The following is a 21,099-nucleotide window of genomic DNA, read 5'->3' on the forward strand; positions in this document are numbered from 1 at the left end:
GCATCAGTGACATTGTTGATCCATGGCTTGGCAGGTGCCTGTATGGGGTAGTCCAGGCCACAGCAGTAGCAGTGTGATGGCTGTTTCTGGGAGTTGCTGTTTATGGTCCCGCCACGGGACGAACTTGCGGGTTTCCCAAGCCTTCGATGATTCGATCTATGTCTTGTTTCTGTCTGGGACTGAACTCGGAGGGCTTGGTTTTTTTTTCTGTCTTTCCAGCTTCCATCTTCTTTGCGTGTTATTCAGCTTGATCATTTATACGCGTCGAGTGAGTAATATTTCTTCAGTAGCCAATGGCGTAGTGACTCTGATTGGCATCCTTCGATAATAGGTAAGCGAAGCTCATCTTCAGTGTTGAAGTTGTCAAACTCACAGTATCGTGCCAGGCGCCTTAAACGCGAAATGAAATCGCCCATGGACTCATCGCGTTCTTGGGATGCGAGATCGAAGGTGTAGCGTTCATAATCCAAGTTACGTTTGTGGAGAAATTTCCTATTCAGAGCTGCTTTCACGTCTGCATATGATGCAGCATTTGCCAGAGGAAGTTCTTTGATTATTTGTCCAATGTCCTTGCCCACTAAGTTTTTTAGTGCTATAAGCTGATGGTCAGGGTCTTTTACTCTTGAACCCTTCATAAAATCTTCGAAGTCCTCTATCCAGCTCTTCCACTTGGGGCTCATCATGTTTCCAGAGGTCAGTATTAAGGCTTCGAGGGGGCAGAGGAATGATACCCCCATTACCATGGGTCCAGGTGGTGCAGTTTGAGCCGGGCCTGGCATCTCATCTCGTGTGGAATCAGGTTGCGTGGACATGGTGACGTGTTGCTGTCGTCACTGTCCCCTCTGATGCTTCCCACAGCATTCACAAGGCTTCTAATGTCTTTTGGCAGGCTTAGGAGGCTTTTTTAATAGTTGCCTGACTCCAAGATGGCCGCCAGATTGGTGGCAATGCTTTCCCTATGGGGCGCCTGGCTTCAAGATAGCTGCCAAATGTGACTTCTGTGCACCAGTCTGAGGAGTAGGGAAATGAATGTTCTTACCCCACTGTTGCGCATTTTCATCTGGTGATGATACAGGAACTTCTCCTGTAAAGCGCTCTTCTCAGGCTCATGAATAGGCTGCCCTGCAGGGTTTACTGGCTTGGATAAATAGCGCGCTTTCTTTTGCGGTCCTGACGACCTCGGCGCTGTTATCCCATTCTGCAGGGTTGGAGGGGGGGGTCCTCACATCCCACCCTCGCCGGCAGGTTTTGCGTTGCACGTTTAAATTTAAATAATGAAGCGGACGCGAGGTAACTGTGAGGTGTCTTTATTCTTTCACTTGTGCTTTTGACAAGCCAAAGAGGCTCTTAACCCAAGCCTGTCTTCACTGGGCTCGGTGTTCTGAAATGAAATGAAATGAAAATGGATTTATAGAGCGTCCCAGCGCTATAGAACAAGGAATGCCAGGGACAGTACCAGCGTCTAGGGGTCCTTGGGAAACAGAAAGGTTTTAAGGAGCTTTCGGAACTTCGAATGGCTCGGCTCCATCCGAATCCTGGGTGGGAGAGCATTCCACAAGGTCGCTGAGTTCACTGAAAAACGGCGACCCCCAGTCCGCGCCCGCCTCACTCTCTGAACAATTGCCAAATTGGCATGATCGGAAAGGAGCGATCTAGTGGCCTTGTAGGGGCGAACAAGATGCCCTAAAATGGGGGGTCAGTTCCCCTGCAGGGACTTGTGAGCAATACATAGGGACTTAAATTTGACCCTTTCACAAATTGGTAGCCAATGGAGGGCTTTGAGTGCAGGTCTGGCTGATGATCTGCGCGGAGTACCAGTAAGGAGTTTCGCTGCCGAGTTCTGAACTCGTTGAAGAGTATTAATTGTAGATTCAGGGGCTGCCAGGAGAAGGGTGTTACTATAATCCAGTCTTGATAAATTCAGACCCTAAATGAGTAGCCCCCTCGAGAGCCCTGGCAATAGGGGGAGAATTTTATGAGCAGAACGCAAAGTAGTCCTATACAAATGACCGCTGTCTTTTTTGCTTGGGTCTTAAATGTCAGATCCTGCTCCAACCATACTCCCAGACTTTTTAATTCATTCTTTGGGGTGGGCGCAGGTCCCAAACAGGCAGGCCAGTTGGAGTTAGGTAAAGATGTTATATGGTGGCCTAGCAACATAAGCTCTCTTTTAGCCCCATTCAATTTAAGACGTGAGCCATTCATCCAAGAATGGATTTCTGAGAGACAGGTGTGGAGATTTTTCGCGCAGTGTTTTTCTTGGGAGAGCGTGAGGCGACCAGTTGGGTGTCGTCGAAGTAAGTGACTATTTTAATCCCAAATGGATTCACCACATCCTCGAGGGGGGCCATATAGACATTGAATAAAGTAGGGCTCAATGATGATCCCTGTGGGACCCCACACTCGAGGGGGGTTATCTTGGAGCGTGCTGCACCCTCCCAGACCTGGAAGGTACGATTCTCCAAGAAAGATGTGAGCCATTGCCGCGCTGTACCTGATACTCCCAAATTGCTCAAACGGTGGATTAAGATCTTATGGTCTTACGTATCGAAAGCTGCGCTTCTCAATCTGCCATTCACTATTACCAAACCTTCTCCCATCCTATATGTTCTACTCCAAGCAAAACTTTTATAACCATTCAGCAGCCTCAGAAAAATAGTTTGGAAGGAGGGGAGCGGCAAGTGGAAAGTAGAGTGTGAAAATCAATTGAACATGGTGATACACCAACTGGGATAGTATTTACCAAAATATTCAAATTGAAAACCAATCAAGTTGTTTGGGCTATATAGGTCAGTTACCAGTATCTACCAGCATTAATAATGAAACTGACTAGAGCCAGATTAAAATCCTACTAAAATCTAGCCAGACTTTAACAAAAGTCATAGGTGGAAAGTCAACACAAATAAGGAACATTACTAAGTATATTACACACAAAGAAAACGGCCTGGCTGAATATCGAAATAGACATTAGGAAACACATTACTGCAGAAGAAACACCAGTGGAACAAAATAAAGTTGCAGAAATTACTAGTCCCGATAGACCAACCACTAGCCTAAAACAAATCAAATTGGTTCTTTACTTGGCATAAGAAACAATGCTAGTGTTCTGTGGAGTAAACAGACCGATCTTGTGAATTTCTATGCAATTCTCAGCATCCAAGCACCTACATGAAGAAAACCTTCTAAGCAACAATAGAAACGGTCAGTCCACTGATCAGTAGGTTAATTCAGTTTTTTTAAGTGAATAACAACCAGGCTCATATTGGTAAAGAGCAGCTAAGACTTTCAAGATTTTTTTTTTAAAAGCTTACAAACGTTTTTTAAAAGTGACACAAATATAAGAAACAAACAATACCCTTCTTAAGCTCTTTTAAGTCACTTCAAACTCGCCAAAACATCAGGTTCTGGACATATTGCCCATTCAACCAACTGTGGTGATTGTCTCCAACATACAACAAAATGACCATGGTACTCAGCAACATACCCAGGATTACTACCTAGTGGACACAGCCCAGTAGACATTGAAAGAATAATTCAGGGAAGGACTTAAACCCAGTTTCAAATCAAACCTAGAGGTGGAGTAACGAGTTCGTTTGAACCCCCCCCCCCTTTAGCCCCCCTTACCCAGACCACCATGGAGGCAGAAACTCAGTGTGAGATTGAAAGCACTGAATTAGTTAATAATCCTGATACTTGGATGGTCTCTAACATTATTAATTAGCCCCAATTTCGGAAGATACAACCAAAAGACCATGAATGCTAAGCTACAATAAAAAGGATCTCAATCTTAATTAATGATCAGACAGTCTAATAAAAGGCTGAATATTGAAATCCAATGTGATCTTTTCTTGACAGCCAATAAGTATTCGTCTGAACTCGAGTCCACCACTATTATAACCTTAATTAAGATTGAAACACCTACATCTAGTACATTGAAAAGCTCAGGGATTCCACCTCAAAGTGGATCTGCCATTAGTAGTCGATCTCTTGGCGAGGCAACCTCGACCTCCATTCAAATATTCCCAACAAAAGACATAGGATCAACGCCTGTTAGAGCCAGCCACAGGAAATTCAGCTGCTATGTCTGAGACATGCAACAAAAATAGAATACATCTAGCAGGCCCAATAAAAACATATAACCTTAACATTAATAAGGCTACTCACAACAGAAGTTGGGTAGAGCCCGCGGAAAACGGAAGTTCACTATTTGTCCCTCATTATTGTAGGGAATGTATAAGCAACATCTAAACAAGAGAACTCTTCTAGGACTCTTTGGAGCTATCCCTGCCCTTGCTGCCATTAAATCTAGTGACATTGAATGTGTGGCCTTCACAGAGGCTAGATGGGGGTGAGCAGCAAGGCTTTAGAGGCCACTAAAATAAGTTGTGTAAAGCCTGGCACCACACACTTCATTATGTCCCTAAGATCGTCCTCTTAGAGTGGGGCATTGATTTAGTCCTAGATGCCGCTACCAGGTATCTTGTGCCACTAAGAAAAAAAAGGAGGTTGAGCCCTGTACCACATTGAACAGTTGCAGTTTAGTATGCTGATAAATGCTATGAGTGCAGCTAATGAAATTAACAACGCACGGTCTTTGTCAATTCTTGGTATGAAGACAGGGACACTACAAGCTGAGCAGAGAGTTATAGAACACAATGAAGCTCATGTACCTGTCTCAGAAGTTCGGTGAATGTTTCCTGGGTCTCTTCCAACCCACAGAGAGAATCCTTAGCTGAACAAGGAATGCTGGAGCCACAACAATAAGAACCAACTTCTCTTCTTATCATAGAATGTTGCAGGTGCTAACAAACTTAAAACATATTTCGATTTTTGTGCTTGTTAAATCAATTTTCCAAAATTTGCTTGCAAGAAACATAGGTCAGGGCTGACAGAGGAGTAACAGGTTTCAGTGCCTACATCAAGCCAGCAGTTGAATTCTCAGTGCATGGCAGACTGTCGAGTTAACCTAGTACTAAAAGAAGGGGGGGCAGTAATCCTCTTAGTTAACATCTATAGTCCTCTGGCCTCATTAAGAAAGAAAATGATTAGCAATATACTGCTGAAACACCTATACAAACAACAGCAGGTATTTGCTGATCATGAAATAATATTAAAGAGTGACTCAAATGAGGCACTTTCTCAGGTGTGCTTGCAAGATCCTGCACTAATCGAATTGCAGTAATATTGTAATATGACATATATGGTGTTTTTTCTACTTTGATCTGCAGCAGCAATAAACGTTTTGGCCTAAAATGTATGAACGGGGGCTTTTAAATTTCAATGGCAGTTTGCAGCCTGACATGCCAGCAAGGCCACACGCATGGCTGGTCATCAAATATCTTAGACTATACTCTTGTCATTACTCGTCTCCTTGACCTGACGACCCTTTCCCAAATTGTACCCTCGGCCAAAAGTGATCACCATCTACAGGCACTTGGTATCAATCTAGGAATCATATTCAATGATCAAATGAAGACTACTGCGTCAGCAGAAGAGGAGTCCAAGCTACGTAGAGGGAAATGGAATCTCTCTGCATAAGAAGTATGTGAACTGTGGGAGTTTCTCTTGGAAAATTATGTATTGGAAGAAATGACAGAAACTAACGGGGACAAAACAGCCACCAACACCTGTGAGAATATGGTCACCTCATTAGTAGATCATTATCAACTAGAGAATTCTCAAAGTTGAACATTTTTCCTTCCTATTTCCAATCACTCTATTTGCCGTAAAGTGCTCTCTTGGTATACGGAGGAACTGGAAACAGAAAAGAAAGTAATGCTAAAACAACAAAATAAATATATTTAAAAAAAGAAAATGGAACAACTTGCATAGATGAGCAGGCCACGAAGGGACCATTGGAAAACTGAAGTAAGTATACAGAGTTTGATGCTGGAAAGCAAAATCAGCCTTTGAAATTTAGAGATGGCAAATCATTTGTAAATAGTTTAGCATCAGGGACAACACTGCATTTTAGACGCTTTTCCATCGATTAGATAACTTTACACCTGGAATAAATTGCATTTATGCAGAGTCTTGGGGAAAATATTTACTTAAACTTTACTGTGTCCTGGAAACAACTGTGTTACCCCACACCTGTCCTCTGACACACAAAACACTCAGCAATGCCTCAAAGAATATCTTGGAGATGAAGGCCTACGAGATATTTGAGCAAAATTATTGATGGCTGACTTCCAAGGTTGGATAAACTCACTAAAACTTTTACGTTTCTGCCAGACGGGGTTCAGAAAAGGCAGTGAAACCCTGGAAAATATTGGTATTACTACAAACTACAAACAAAGGGAGCGCCCAGAAATCCTCATTATTTGTGCACTTCTTAGACTAAAGCATGACCTTTGACAAATGAATCTGAGAACCTTTTGGAGAAAGTTGGAGGCTTGCAGACTTCTGACCATTTGTTCACTGACAACCGACTGTAGTAAACTGACACTTAGGTCAGGGTAAAACTGGGCAATGGACCCACACTCTCTAATAAAATCTTCCCCAACTAATGTCTGAAACAGGGCTGTGCCCTGGTGGCTGTTCTTTTTGACTTGTATATGGCTGATCTTCTTCGCGTACTGTTAAATCATAAACTCTTCCCCCCAAATTGGGAGCAAGATATTTACCACTGCTTCAGCATGCAGATGATACACTACATTTAGATGTAACTGAAATTGGCCTTCAAAGGGCCATAAATGGTCTCCAAGAATAAAATACATGATCTGAAATTAAATATGAAAAAGATCATGATAATGAAATTTGGTTTTGCTAAATCTAAGTCTGTCCAGCGTCTAGGAGATCAACGGATACTCATGACTGCAGCTTATCGCTGTCCCGGAAACTGGACAGATTCCAACTAACGTTTAAATATCAACTTAAGTCATGGAATGTTGTCACTACATTTGCTGCACCATTTAAGGATAATAAACAATAGGCTACTTAGCCCCATAGGTACAAGTGTGCTTCAGATATTTGGAGTATGGTTGGCACCAGCCATTATCCATGAGTCCCCCACTGGGGTCAACAACTTGCATGCCGATCTGGCGAAAATGTAGTTTGGGGCGACATTCAGAGTTTTTCATCTACCCAAGAGCCCTCCCGAAAGCCAACTTCGAATCCAGAATGGGGAATTTAACCACGTCTGCTGATGCCCACTTTATCAAGTACTACTTTTGTCTGAGGAGAGCTCCTGTTGAGTCCTTAAAAGCGTGTATTTGGAATGGGGCAACACGTCATTTTTAAATTCATACAAACAAAAGCATCTTAAATTTAAAAACCCTCTCAGAAGAACTGCAACTAAATGAACGCTGGGACAATAAGATAGAATATGGTTATTTTAAATTACAAGTGAAGCAAGCAGCAAGAATGTATTCATACACAAAAAAATTAAGCTTTTAAAACAATGGACAGAGCACAGTCCCTTTACACTCTCATCAGAGGCCATTTCCTCAACCTTATCTTTATTTGTACATAAAACAACATTTGCAGGAAAAATATATTCACCTCAGGTTTCTTCTGTTACCGTTGAAATACATTGAATCATGGAGATATTGTTATAGGTGCACATTTTGTAGAAGATGTGGCCATCATTCCGAGATGTTATCACAGATAATCTGCGTATGTCCACTTATAATGTTTCCCTGAAGAAATATTTTACTCCCATGTTTTAACAGGCTTGAAGTAAGGGCACTCAAGGCAGCCTGTTTGCTGGGCATTGTTCAAGAATTAAAGGCCACACAATTCAAACTCTAGGGAGAAACAAAGAGAGAGCGAGGAGAAGAAGGGGTACATCCTTATCCCCAAATTAAATGATTAGACAACAAAAGGAATGGACCCAGCATGGGAATTCAAACACAAGGCGGCTCAATGTCAAGCACAGTGGGAAAAAAACAGTAGGTTTTGAAAAAGAACCCTCACCCACCAACCTGGTTGGTGGTATGATTCATCATGGATTCCCAGCTGGGCTGCTGCATGCAACCCAGCTGTGCTGCAACGCCTGAGTTACAGCGGAGCGGGTGATTGCATGCCACCAACCAGGTTGGAGGGTGAGGGTTCTTTTTCAAAACCTATTGGTTTTTTTCCAGTGCTCTTGGTATTGAGCCGCCTTGTGTTTGGATTCCCGTGCTGGGTCAGTCCCTATTGTGGTCTATTCAAATTCTAGGACATTGCATTAATTGAGTTTCGAAAGGGAAATCAGACAACCACGCACATTGCTGCCCCTTAGTACATAGATTTAAGTTAGATAATATTTCTGCTTAGCAAGTGATTACAATAAAGGCTTGCCACTATTTCCCTAATTTTGCACTTTAGGTGACTTTTCCAGGATCTTGGGCTCTGACATTTGAATGTTCATTTACTTAGCTAATTATGTATTCCAGCACCCTACTCATAGGACTTAACCTGCTCAATCTTAAGATCAGAGTACCAAGTGCTTGTATTTCTGGATAGGGCCATCTTGTGCTGTACTTAAGGATCCGCGTCATCATGTGAATTATAGCGAATATGTACCACTCATTGTAATTCATAAAATACTGCTCTTTTTTTCTCCCGCACAGGGCACTTTGTTCTTGTTATGGATCAGTCATTATTGTGTCATGGTGAATATACTTTACTCATTGCAGATCTTGAATTCATGAACTTTACCCTATATTCGGCAACTAGTTTCACCAAACTAACTCCTGGTGAATTTCGATGCATTTCTTATCTTACCTGTTCCATCTCAGGATTCCTTTCTTAATATAGCCTTATAGCCTGCCGTAGAGGGCTATACCGGCTATTAAAGGCCATCTCCAGCGTTAAAGGCCCGAGCAGAAGGCGAGGTCCTTTAACAAGAGAGAGGGACTTTAATAGCGGTATAGCCCATCTACGAAGGGCTATAAGGCTATTAAAACATTCTGTCACTAGAGGACAGAATGTTCTAACAAAAAAACAAAGCCTTTTAGAAACATGGGGGGATTGGAATCCCCTCAGGCTCCCTGAAGCCTTTATTCACAGCCAGAGCTGTGAACAAAGAAACATTGGAATGTTGGAGCTCCGGGCTTCTACCGGCCATTATAAGCCCAGAGCACTCCATTGTTTTCAATGGAGCTCCAAACATTCCAATGTTCTAATATGCGGTAACTTATGGATTTATGGACTCTTTTCTTCTGTATAGGTCTCCTTATCTGCATAGTGAGGGATTAGCGAATGATTTGCTACAGAGAATATGTATTTCTCGCTTCGAATTATGAACTAATGCACTTTATCTTATCTTTGCCTGCTAGTTCCTGATATTATAAACCTACCCAATGGTGAATGTCTATGCATTATTTCCCTTATCCGTCTCAGTTCAGGATTAGCTTTTATTATGCTACTCCAAGCTGAACATCAGCATAGTCTAATAACATCAGTCTGTAAACAGTTTGTGCAGCTACAGCAGTTTTAACACGCCAACTGCATAGCAAAACAGTCAAAGCAAGAAAGATTGTCTTTTGGCATTGGCTATCAGCTTGCTAGTGACTAATGTCTGTGTCTTTAGGAGGCTTTGAGACCAATTTTTCTGGATTCTAAGATATTTCTGTGGACATTTTAGAACATCCATTAAAAAAAACACTTTTGTGTGCATGCATTAATAACATCTGATGACTGCGCCCACAAGGAAGCCTAAAGGTCGAAGATCAGATAGCAAGTTTGACTGTATATTGCAACTTGATTTTTTTAAACGTTTAGCAAAGCAGAAAAGTAATATGCATATACTAGAATAAAAACGATACAATTTACCCAAAATCCCGGTTTACAAAGTGATGAATAACTAATCATGATGCACCCCAACTGGACAGAGTTTTTCTAGGGCGTCATTGGGAATTGCAGGTTATCTGAAGCAGCTAGAAGGTTTCAAACACAGTCAATGAATTGTCTCTGCAAGGGCAGCAGTTTCCTTTCATATTTTCTGGGAGCAGAGAGAAGCAGTCAGAACATACTTTTCCAATATCTCCCTCTTGTGAAAATAAAATGATAACAATGTATTACCCGGAAGATTGTTTACTCATAGAGCTATACAAGTTACATGTTATATACATAACTACTATTCAATGTTGCCCAAGCCCTTTAGTAATCAAGGGCTTATGTGATGTTTTTCACATTAAAAATCTAATATCCCCAATTAAGAAATATCGTAATTGTCTGGTGGCCAGTTATATTGTATGTTTTCTTCCAGAAAATGATTAGATCCACCATAGCTCCAGACAACTTTTATGCCCACCTTTGGTACATATAGAGTCACTTTACTCTCCCTTTCTTCCATGTCTTTTACAGTCCTCCATGACTTCAATGCCTTTCGTAGACCTCCCAAAATGCCAATCTCGTATTTTCCGGTCAGAAGCTCAAGTGTTTTAGCATCTATATTTTTAATACTGATGTTTTTCTCATTCCATAAGACTATATTAGAATGATAAAAGGCCAGGTTGGCTTCTCTAGGGTTAGTAGCTGTTACTATGATATTGGACGCCTGCACCAACAAAGCAAATTAATTGTTTAGAAAGCTGTAGACACAGAAGACGATTCTGATGCTTTGGAAACCCTATTATCAGCTATTAATTTCTGCGCATCAAGATGGTGGCACATAAAACTCTGCGGTATATGCATTCATTGTCTCATATTCGTTATCGCTATCATCCTCACTGGATGGGTCATGCAAGGGCACTTCAGAATGGAAACTCTCCCTCTTGCTTCTCTCCTTTTCCTCTTTTGCCTTTTCAGCCATTAACTCTTTGTAGCATAGGCCACATACCCGCTGTGGCTTTTGATCCAACTTGGGCATCAAAAATCTGAATTTAGAGCATTCTTGGCACACCACGAAACCACACTTGCGGCAGTGGTGACGACGGGTGACTAGTGAAAATTTCTTCTGTGTGCAGCGCATGCAAATATCTGTGGCTCTATCGGGGATCCAAGGGGCTGCGTGGTCAGTGGAGGCTGCCCTACCAGTTTTTGCAAGCAGCTGCTTTACACATTGCTCAATGTGTTGGATCCATTCATCTCTCTCTGTCTGGGAAGCTGCAGACACAACAAAAGTCTTCTTGGAAGTTTTGATCATCCACCTGTTCTCTCTGTCTGGCAGGTCCTCCAGGGTCTCTATGGTGACATCCTCCAGAGGAATGATGTTCTGGCAGTTGTACTTCCGCTTGTTAATGACAATGTTTCCATACACCAAGATATCGTTGAAAAGAAAAAACATTCGTGGCTTGGCCTTTTTCCGACACTCTTTTGTCAAAATTCCTTCCCCTATGAGAACCCTTCCTGGTAGAGCCAAGGGTTGTCCTGCAACCCCGAAGCAACTCTCCACAGCACCCACGCGGACAGAGTTTATTTCTGTATTAACAAGGTTGTCGGCCATCTTGTCTGTTTTATCTAGAAAGCAAAAGAAGTCCTTGTTAAGCAAATAAATACGCTGAACCATTTTTTCATAATACACAACCCAAAAGATGCAGCATTATGGAAAACAGTTTCTCAAAGAAATGCATATATAACAAGCCCACAACAATTAGTAAGACATATCACAAGAAGAACAGGAGGACACTGCCCATGGCGTTGGAGCATCAAGTAAGCAACACATAGTGACACCGTCTCTGTATTAATGGAAGATTTGGAGGAAGCAGTACATTTTGGACAGAAAGCATGGTACTGCATCACCTTTCTTTACGTGTTCACTACGGGCTTTTGTACCACTCAGTGCTCAGCACTGAAGTGGTCCACTGGTGACAAGAGAATAGCCAGGTGCAAAGGCATGGGGCGGAAACTGAAAGTGCACAGCAATAACAATTTTTGATAAGACAGGTACAGTTATTACATGTACTGACAAAAAGAAATACCTCAAACGTCACTGGCAAGCAATGATGTGTTAGGGAACTAGGAACTGAAAAGCCAAGGCCTGAATGCATTAATAATGTCCAGCTTGCTATGAATAGTGGAGAGAAGATCCAAGGTGGTTCAGTTACTGAAAGCACATGATAATTAGCTCTAGAATGATTAAACTGTGATGAGTTAGTAGGCTTTAGCTACAAGAAAATATTTAGCATTTCCTCCATGGGTGAGAAAAAGCTCAAAGGGAAAAGAGTAAAGGGTAGGACTTTAGGGAAAAGACAAAAGCGATGCGTGACATCAGTGTGATTTAACCTCACGGTTCGGGACCGTCTGGCGTCAAGGCTGACACTGAAGAGCTGGATAAAGTACCTGGTAATACACCCACTTTTTTGATAAACTGCAGGATACTTACCAGTAGATAAATGCCCAGGTGCCAAAATATGCCCCGCACACTGAAGACCCACAAGGCGACCATGTAATTCTCTTATATACAGCTATCCACTACCAGGCAAAGATTCCCGCTGTCTTTGCGCTGCTGCTTCTTGTGGTTTGGGAAGCAGCACTGGATTAATGGACACCGAGAACAACAATAGGGGATGAGCTTTGTTGTACCACACATCCACACCAGCACAGTGCTGTGCTGATGACGTAAGTAAAGGTAAAGTGAAAATACATCATTGAAGATCCCCCTGCACCTCAAACACAGTTATGTTGCCTGAGTGTATCTGACTAGGCAGAATCCTACTGAATTACTGGCTACTAGGTCTATAAGCTAGAAAGTAAGACTACAGTTGGGAGCCGACTACGCACACCAGAGGTTTAGCCAGAAGGGGAAGTTTAGAGTTTTGTAAATAGTTCTTATGTTGATCAGCAGTTCTAAATGCTGCAGTGAGATGGGGGGTAAGGAAAACCTACTTCTCTGGGACATAAGCAGGTAGAACATATCAACTGGTGAGGTGTATGTAGGAAGGAGAAGTTACTTGAAGAAGGAAGATGGGGTAGAAGGGAGGGCCCACATGCTAGGAAGAGTGGGTCAAATGGAGCACCTAAATTGGTGGTCAATTATGGGAAATTGCAAGGAGCAGTGTAAAAAGGAAGGGTAATGTTGAAATAGAGTTGATTTTGACTGAAAGGACTTTGGCAAGGACTTTACAAAAGGGCTGTTACATGAGAAAGCGTGACGGTGAAATGGTGGGATAGTGTAAAAGTAGATGTTAATAAACCTAAAATGACCACAGAAAAATACTTTTCTTGGTTTATAATCTGTTCGACTCTGTCTGCATCAGCTTGGTATGTTCTGGCCTTTCAAATCTATATGAAAATCACACCAGACTTATTTTGGTCCCCATAATTTCTTTAATCTGCAAGACTGAACTATTTCTCTCTCATCACCTCACTACATGAAATCCCCTTTAAGTTGATGTTTGGAACTACTTGATGCACTTACAGAAACCAACATCCCCTCAGTTCAATAGTCAAAAGTGAAGATGATAGGTTTCTCTTGGAAACATACCCCCAACGTAATGCCAGCTCTACCAGCTATGAGTAATAAAATTATTGAACTTTCAAGTATCGGTATATGATCCACAAAGCTCCACGCGCCCCACAGAATGCCTTTCCTGGTGACAGACAGACTGCTGGACGTCAACTGATTGTGTAAAACAGCCCTCTAACCCCGACATCCCTAAATCAAACAGCAACCACTTAAAGAATGCAGGGAAAATGTGTTATAATTTAGAATAGAGTCTCTGGCCTATTTTTTCTAGTTTAGTCCTTGTTCTCCACTCTCCCTAACCTAACCAGCCCATTTAACTGACAATACTAAATTTACAATACCCGCGGCTTGTCTTCATTTGTTTTTTAGGTCGAGCCTAGAGTCAGCACATGCACTGCTCTGCGAGGCATGCTCTACACCTTCTGTTAAGTTAGTAGACACCCACACACATCCACTGCTTTTTCATTGGTTGCTTGGTCTGCCTTTACAGATTGCATTGCTTTTGTTGGAGAATAGTGTCCATTTGGCCCACCAAATGGCTGTTTTGTTCCCTCCCTGGCGACTGGCCCTGCTACATGGAAGCATTCCCAAGGGGCCATATGTTTTGTTTCAATTAACTATTTTTTCTTTCGCCAAAGCTGACTTGCATTTTGTAACCACCTGCACCATTTGTTCCACCCCCTCCCCGGCCTCTCTCCGGCCCTGCTTTCCTGTTCCCCCGCTCCAGCAGATGATGCTGCTGCCAGTGTAGCAGCATTTTTTTAAAATAATATGTTTCTACCCAGCCGCACTTTACAGGCATCTTCTGCAACAAATGCAACTGACTGAAACCATTGCAGCAGCTGCGTCACCTCAAGCAGAGCATGGGGGGACAGCGGCTTCGCTGCAAGAATGTGCCGCATGGCAGGAGGAAAAGTTAGGTTTCTGTTTCTTCGCTGGTGGGTGGATTTCGGTGTGAAACAGAACAATATCGCTGTCCCACGAAGAGTGATTACATGCTTCAATGGGCACGGACATACGGTATTGATTAGCACACGAATGAGGCCTCTCCTCTTCCGGTCACAGGCATTGAGGTACTCATTTTATGGGAATGGAAAGCTTTCCTGCTGGATGATAATTTGAAGTGAATGGCAACAGTAAGTGCTTCGCTGGTGCGCTGTTCTTCAAAGCCCCTTCATCTTGTTTTATGTTTATCAGGCTCGCAGGGGCTAAGCTAAAGTTTCAACTGAGCTGTGTGTGCTATGCTACTGAACTTTCCTTCGGCGCCACTCTCTGGGACTGGGGTTAGTTTACCTTCTTAACTAGTGGTGAATAGTCACAAACCAGACTCAAGTCGCGACAGCCAAGAAAGCAGAAAACCCACAAACATTTACATAAAACATGCCCATAAATAATAAATGTAATTAAATTCAACATACTGCCCATACAGTGTATACATAGAAACCACCACCAACATGTTACTAAGTAGAATGCAGCTGAATTCATGCTTTGTTTCGAACCAACAATTACTAGAAAAATACAAAATGATATCCAATGGTAAATGTGTCCTATTACATTCTAAGTAAAATGAACCCCAGGCTTAACTAACCCTGCAAAAACATCAGATGTCCACCAAACAATTAACTTGTGTGCTTAGGATTTGTTATCTCTCTCTACGGCGTGACTAGCAACATGTCCTTTTCAGCTAACACCCATGAAATTGTGCTGAAAGTGAACTATGTAAAATAAATCCTTTTCTGAACCCCACAGGTGAAATCCATTCATTCCAACATGCCGTACAGTTTAAAGAAGACACTTGATCATGAGAATCAATCTAAAAAATAATCATGTAAGAAATATGTGAAACACCTCATTAATACATATCATGCGCCATGTGATCCTCTGCAAGCTACGATCTTTGAGATCTATCAAATAAACCTAAATACAATAACACATGGATCATAGTCAATTAAAATATTCCTATGAAAATATTTTGATTAACAGAACCAAAAGTGCTTTGGGAATAATTTTTGGATGTTTTAAAGATGTAAATATAGCTCTCTCTAGTGAACGTGATAAAACTTAGGGAAAGATTCATCAAGCCGAAAACGGCTCGCAAAGGGCCAGATTCTGAGAATCTGGCCCTTCGTGAGCGCTATTTTTGCATTTGGGATTCATCATCCCAAATGCAAAAATCGAATTTTTAGAAATCGCATATTTGCGAATAATTGCATTTAAGGAATCTCAATTAGAGATTCCTTAAATGCAATTCAAGAAGCATTTAAAAATTACGAAACGCTATTTTTGGCCGCTATTTACCGCGAAGTCTGACTTCGTGGTAAATAGCGAAAACTGAGAAAAATGAACTTTTGTGCATTTTTCTCAGTTGTATGTCACACACACACATGTCCTTTGGACATGTGTGTGAGCAACATCCGTCTACATTTTCATTTCAGGGGTGCTACAGGGTGTCCTTTGGACACCCCTGGCACCCTTGAAATCGCATCCTTATTTGCCATTAGCAAATTGCTAATCGCAAATAAGGAATGTATAGGAATCGCAATTTATTTAGCGATTCCTACATGAATCCCGTTTTGCAAGTCCTTAATAGCGATTCCTTAATAATCGCTATTAAGGACTCGCAAAACGGGACAATGATGAATCTAGCTGATAGTCTGTCCCAATAGCCTCCAAGATAGTATCTTGCTATTTCTTCTTCTTAATCTTAACTTCATGGTGCAAACGATCAGAAGGGACCGAAATATTGCAAATGCCACAATAATGTGATGCAATGTGTAGGAAGCTGGGTTTCTGTTGTAGTAACCCCCCCACTTTTTGCCAGACTACTAATGCATTTTGACTTGATGTGCCCTGGGTCACTGCCAATCAGGTCCCCAGGGCCTGTGTTCTTTCCCAAAAACTGTACCTTGTACCCCCAATTGGGACCTCTCTGGCCACATGTCAGTCCCTTGTAAAAGGTACCATGGGTACCAAGGGCACTGTGTCCAGGTAAGGCCCCTAAGGGCTGCAGCACTTATTGTGCCACCCTTAGATGCCCTGTATCTTTACACACACACACTGCCTTTGCAGGCTGCATGTTTTGGTGCAGAACAAAGTGAAGAGTCGACATGGCACACATGCCGGTGTGCCATGCCTACAACCCACTGCCCTGGCATAGGTCAGCCACCCCTCTAGCTGGGTGCACTATACCAGTGGTGACGGTACATGTATATGAGCCATGTACCTCTACAGTGTCTAAGCCAATTCTTAGACATTGTAAGTGCAGTAATGCCCCTACCTTGAACCTGCAGAAGCGAAACTCCACGGTGTCCTGCAGCCAGCAGCCTCAAGAACCCAGAGGACCTGCCCTGCCTTCAAAAGAAAAGACTCTGTCTCCTGTGAACACTGGATTTGTTCACCAACAGACTCCAGATCCTGCAAAGTCCGCAAGTTTGCACAACTCTGTACCTGACGCCAACGGGCTGAGTTCAAGTGACCCAACACCATGAGGAGGTCTCCCCGGTGATCCTGACCTAAGATCCAGTGGCCCCTGAACCGCCTCCAGCCGACGCTTGCAGCTTCAAACAGGAAGGTCCTCCCAACCGCGACCAGGAGCTGGTCATAAGATCCAACCCTAAAAGGCACCCCTGCATCTTACGCCCCAGAAGCCTGGGTGGCCCAAATGACAGTGCCTAACCAACCCCCAGCATCCCAACTTACCTCTCCAAGTGGTGGTCGCACCCAGAAAACCTTTATCCCGAGCCTTCAGTGTGTTTGCAAACCAAAGACTGCCAATCGAAAGCTACAGGGTGCCCATTCCAAAACAGCACTCTGCACCCGGCCGCCCCAGTGCAGCTGAGGGTGCACCTTTTGTGCTGTCTTGAACCCCCATTTGATCTGAGCTTAAGTCCAGGAGCTTTGCTCCCACAACCCAGTGGCCTGCTCGTCAGCAGCCACCAACCGGCGGCCCCCTATCACCCATTGGATAACATTGGACCTCAGCTCTCTGCACCTGGCTGCCCTAGTGCCGCTGAGGGTGTAACAAGAGTGTATCCTTGACCCTAGGGGACCCCTGAGTCTACCCCAGAATACCAACTCCAGGTATACAGCACTGTGTAAGAGAAGTACTCTGTAAGTTATCTACTTAACCGTCTACCTAAAAATCCAATACAATGTATATGTACAGTATATCAAAAGCATTGCATTACTAGTAGCTCAACTGTAATCAAATCAAGGTGCATATACAACTGCAATGCAAACTGTTTACAAACTGTATTACTACTGCAAAGTATTTATTGCTTACCTGTGCCATGCTGCTTGGTTCTAGAAAATAAAATAACTAAAAGAATATTTTTATACAAAACCAATTCGTCTGAAGTTCAGTCTTTGAGTGTGTGATATCATTTGCTGATTGAGTGTGTACAACAAATGCTTAACACTACCCTCTGGTAAAGCCTTACTGCTCGATCACACTACCACAAATAGAGAGTACGGTGCTATCTACTTTTACCTCTGCCTACCTTTGGGGATCCACTGGGCTCTGTGCACACTATACCTCACTTTGGTATAGTATATACAGAGCCAGCTTCCTACAGCAATGCACTCCTTATTGTGTTCATTAATCAATATTTTTTAGATGCTCAATGACAAAGTACAAACCAGCACGCTGAAAGTGAAGTAAAGATTAAAAAGAATAAAGCAAGATACCATCTCGGAGGCTATTAGGAAAGACTGAGTTTTATATTAAGTTCATTAGTGGGAGCTAACTTTTCATCTTTAAAACATCAAACATTATTCACAAGGATCTGTTAGTTATGTTAATTCAAATATTTTCATGGCAATGTTTTAATTGACTGATTCATGTTTTATTATATTTGGTTAATTTGATAGATCTCATAAATCGTACGCTTGCAGAGGATCACACAGCACACGATATGCATTAACGCGGTGTTTCACATATTGCTTACATGTTTATTTTTCGGATTGATGCTCATGGTCACGTGTCTACTTTAAACTTTACGGCATTTTGGAATGAATGGATTTCACCTGTGGGGTTCAGAAGAGGTTTATTTTACATGGTTCACTTCCAGCAAAATTTCATGGGTGTTAGCTGAAAAGGACATGTTGCCAGTCACGGTGGAGAGAGAGATAACAAATGCTAAGCGTGTGAGTTAATTGTTTGGTGGAAATCTGATGTTTTTACAGGGTTAGTTAAGCATGTGTACATTTTATTTAGAAAGTAATAGGACACATATTTAACACTTGATATCATTTTGTATTTTTCTAATACTTTTTTGTTCAAAACAGAACAGGAATTCAGCTGTGTTCTACTCAGTAGCATGTTGGTGGTTGTTTCTATGTATTCACTGTATGGCCAGTATGTTGAATTTAATTAAATTAATTATTTATGGGCATGTTTTATATAACTATTTGTGGTTATTGATGGGCCTCCCTTATATTACAGAAGCCTAACAAAGGTTGTTTTTTTTCCCCCAAAATGCATTGGGTGTATACCAAAGATATAACGTGAATTCTGACAGGTTGCAGAATAAAGTCTAGATGGGCATTTTTGTAGTAGTTAAAGTGTAAAATCACGCTGCCTCTGTGCACATTTTGAGATCATTGAAGAACTTAGGAATAAAATTGATTACTACGGATGAACTGGATGAAATCATTTAGTGTTTGCAAGTTTTTGCTTCCTTGGCTGTCACAGCTCAAGGGACCTGCGAGCTGTTTAGGAGCTTTACTTGCATTCCATGTATCACAAGAGAAGCAAGTACTTTCACAGCTTTTATGCTCTGTGTACCACCAGGACCTTATACTTCATCTCGTCCGATGCACTCCATGGTATTGCTAGAAATTAATGCAGTCCTGGGCCACTCTTTTATTCCTTACAGCGAAGGGGCACCCCATGCACTCCTTCTGTCATAGAGAAGCTACAAACAGCATATGGTTTCCATTCATTGTAGGTAACACAGTAAACCTATTTCCAGTCCAAGGAATTGCATGCTTTTCACGTGACGTAGGAGACCTGCTTGCTACCCAAGGCTTCCATGCATTCTGAGTAACTACTGTCTGGGACTTCCGTGCATACCATATAACACAAGGGGCCTACATACTGCCCAAGAATACCCAAACATGTAAAGCAGATGCCAGCAGAGTGTCTCATGGCATTTGCGATAGCAGGGCATTGTTTTTTAATATTTGTGATTTTTCACATTATGGCAGGTTGTTGGTGCTTGTGACATTTATAAAAGCAGAATGTCTCTGCACGGTGGTGCCTATAATATCTGACTACAGTGCACTGGTTGTACATGTGACATATCAGAGTGCAGTGCAATGGCACCTGTAACAACTCCAACTGCAGTGCACTAGTGGTACATGTAAAATGTCAAAGTGCAGTGCATTCGTGCGGAGTATGGTGTTACGTTAAAAAAACATTGTTTTTTAAGTGCTGAGCTGTTACAGTGAACTTCATTTCCAGCTGCACTACGTGACTCACTAAGTAATGAGCATGCTGAACAGAGTTCCACAAAAAAAAGACATACAACAGAGTTCTTTGTTTTATTAAAGTGGGAAGGGCATATTCTTACTAAGTGTATTAATGTTTGGCCGTTTACATCATGTATTATGTAATTTTATAAATATTATTTATAGGCGTTTGTATACAATGGAAGGTAGTCCTCAACAGCACACCACATCATTCACCTCAAGGATATAATACTCTACAAGATAAAATACAGTTACACAGCATTACACTCCAAAAACACACAATCCCACTCCACACAATTCAAATGCACTCAGTACCACATAATTACTATTCACATAATTCCACAACACATCATGCCACATAATTCCAAAACACAAATACCCTCCACACCACACAATTCCACAACTAATAATCCAATCCACATAATTCCACAACACACATCATGCATACACTCCTTAACACTAAAATAAATAATATTGGCATTTACAATTCCAATAGCTCCAACAAATACAAGACATTATGCATAAGTACAAGTTAACACCACATAAGATACTGTCCTTACCCTGCATGATAAGTCAGTCTAACTAATGTCAGTGCTGTTGACAAGAGGCTGGTCCATTCTGCCCCATTTCAGTACAAAGGAGCTTGCATCGCCAGTCATTTAACCCAGGACTGTCACTTCTAGAAAGCAGCTGTGTCACGATGTATGACTAATGAGAAAGTCTTTCTTTCAATGTACCGTGCTCTGAATGTCTTCGATGTCTATGGGTGGAACAATGAGCATTGGGCACTTGTTTGTATCATGTAAACACACTTTAAAATGGTGGTTTTGTTTTTGTAACCTGGCTTGTGAAGGAGACTGTTCCGGTCGAAACGCGCCGCCAATAACACTTTATTAACACAGACCCTGGTGTGCGAGTCTTTTTATCTTGGGGGGAGGATGCCCGCAGGATTTTAACAGATCTTTATTCGGCTCTTGTCAAACGCGTTTCAGAGCTCTTCGCTCCTTGCTCACCGACAAGTGAGCTTAACAGAGCAGCCATTTTAAACCACACAAGTTTGTATCACGTGACAAACACACAAATGTAAATAAAGAAAAAAGACTATATATCTATTCAGGTTTGCGCATGTTGTCCCCTTCTTCAATACATGAATTCATTGTATTAGTGATTTGTCCCTCATGCCAATTTGCATAAATATAGCAAATAAATGTATCTACACTATTTACAGAACTTATACCAAAGCGCATAATTTTAAGGGCGATGACTTATGCCTTCTAGTATGTGGGACTCTT

The 21,099-nt window shown here is 42.0% G+C and overlaps 1 protein-coding gene across 1 annotated transcript in view; it reads right to left on the reverse strand.

Annotated features, from left to right (window-relative positions):
- Positions 1–9,546: 9,546 nt before the first annotated feature.
- PLEKHF1 (pleckstrin homology and FYVE domain containing 1) overlaps positions 9,547–21,099 on the reverse strand; it is a 59,628-nt gene continuing 48,075 nt past the window's right edge. Inside the window, exon 2 of the mRNA XM_086945104.1 lies at positions 9,547–11,388. Coding sequence (XP_086801230.1) covers positions 10,586–11,374 — 789 coding nt within the window. The 5' untranslated portion in view covers positions 11,375–11,388 and the 3' untranslated portion in view covers positions 9,547–10,585. The remainder of the gene's footprint in view (positions 11,389–21,099) is intronic.

This window comes from Lissotriton vulgaris, chromosome 12 (genome assembly GCF_964263255.1).
Source record: "Lissotriton vulgaris chromosome 12, aLisVul1.2, whole genome shotgun sequence".
Taxonomy (NCBI): Eukaryota; Metazoa; Chordata; class Amphibia; order Caudata; family Salamandridae; genus Lissotriton; species Lissotriton vulgaris.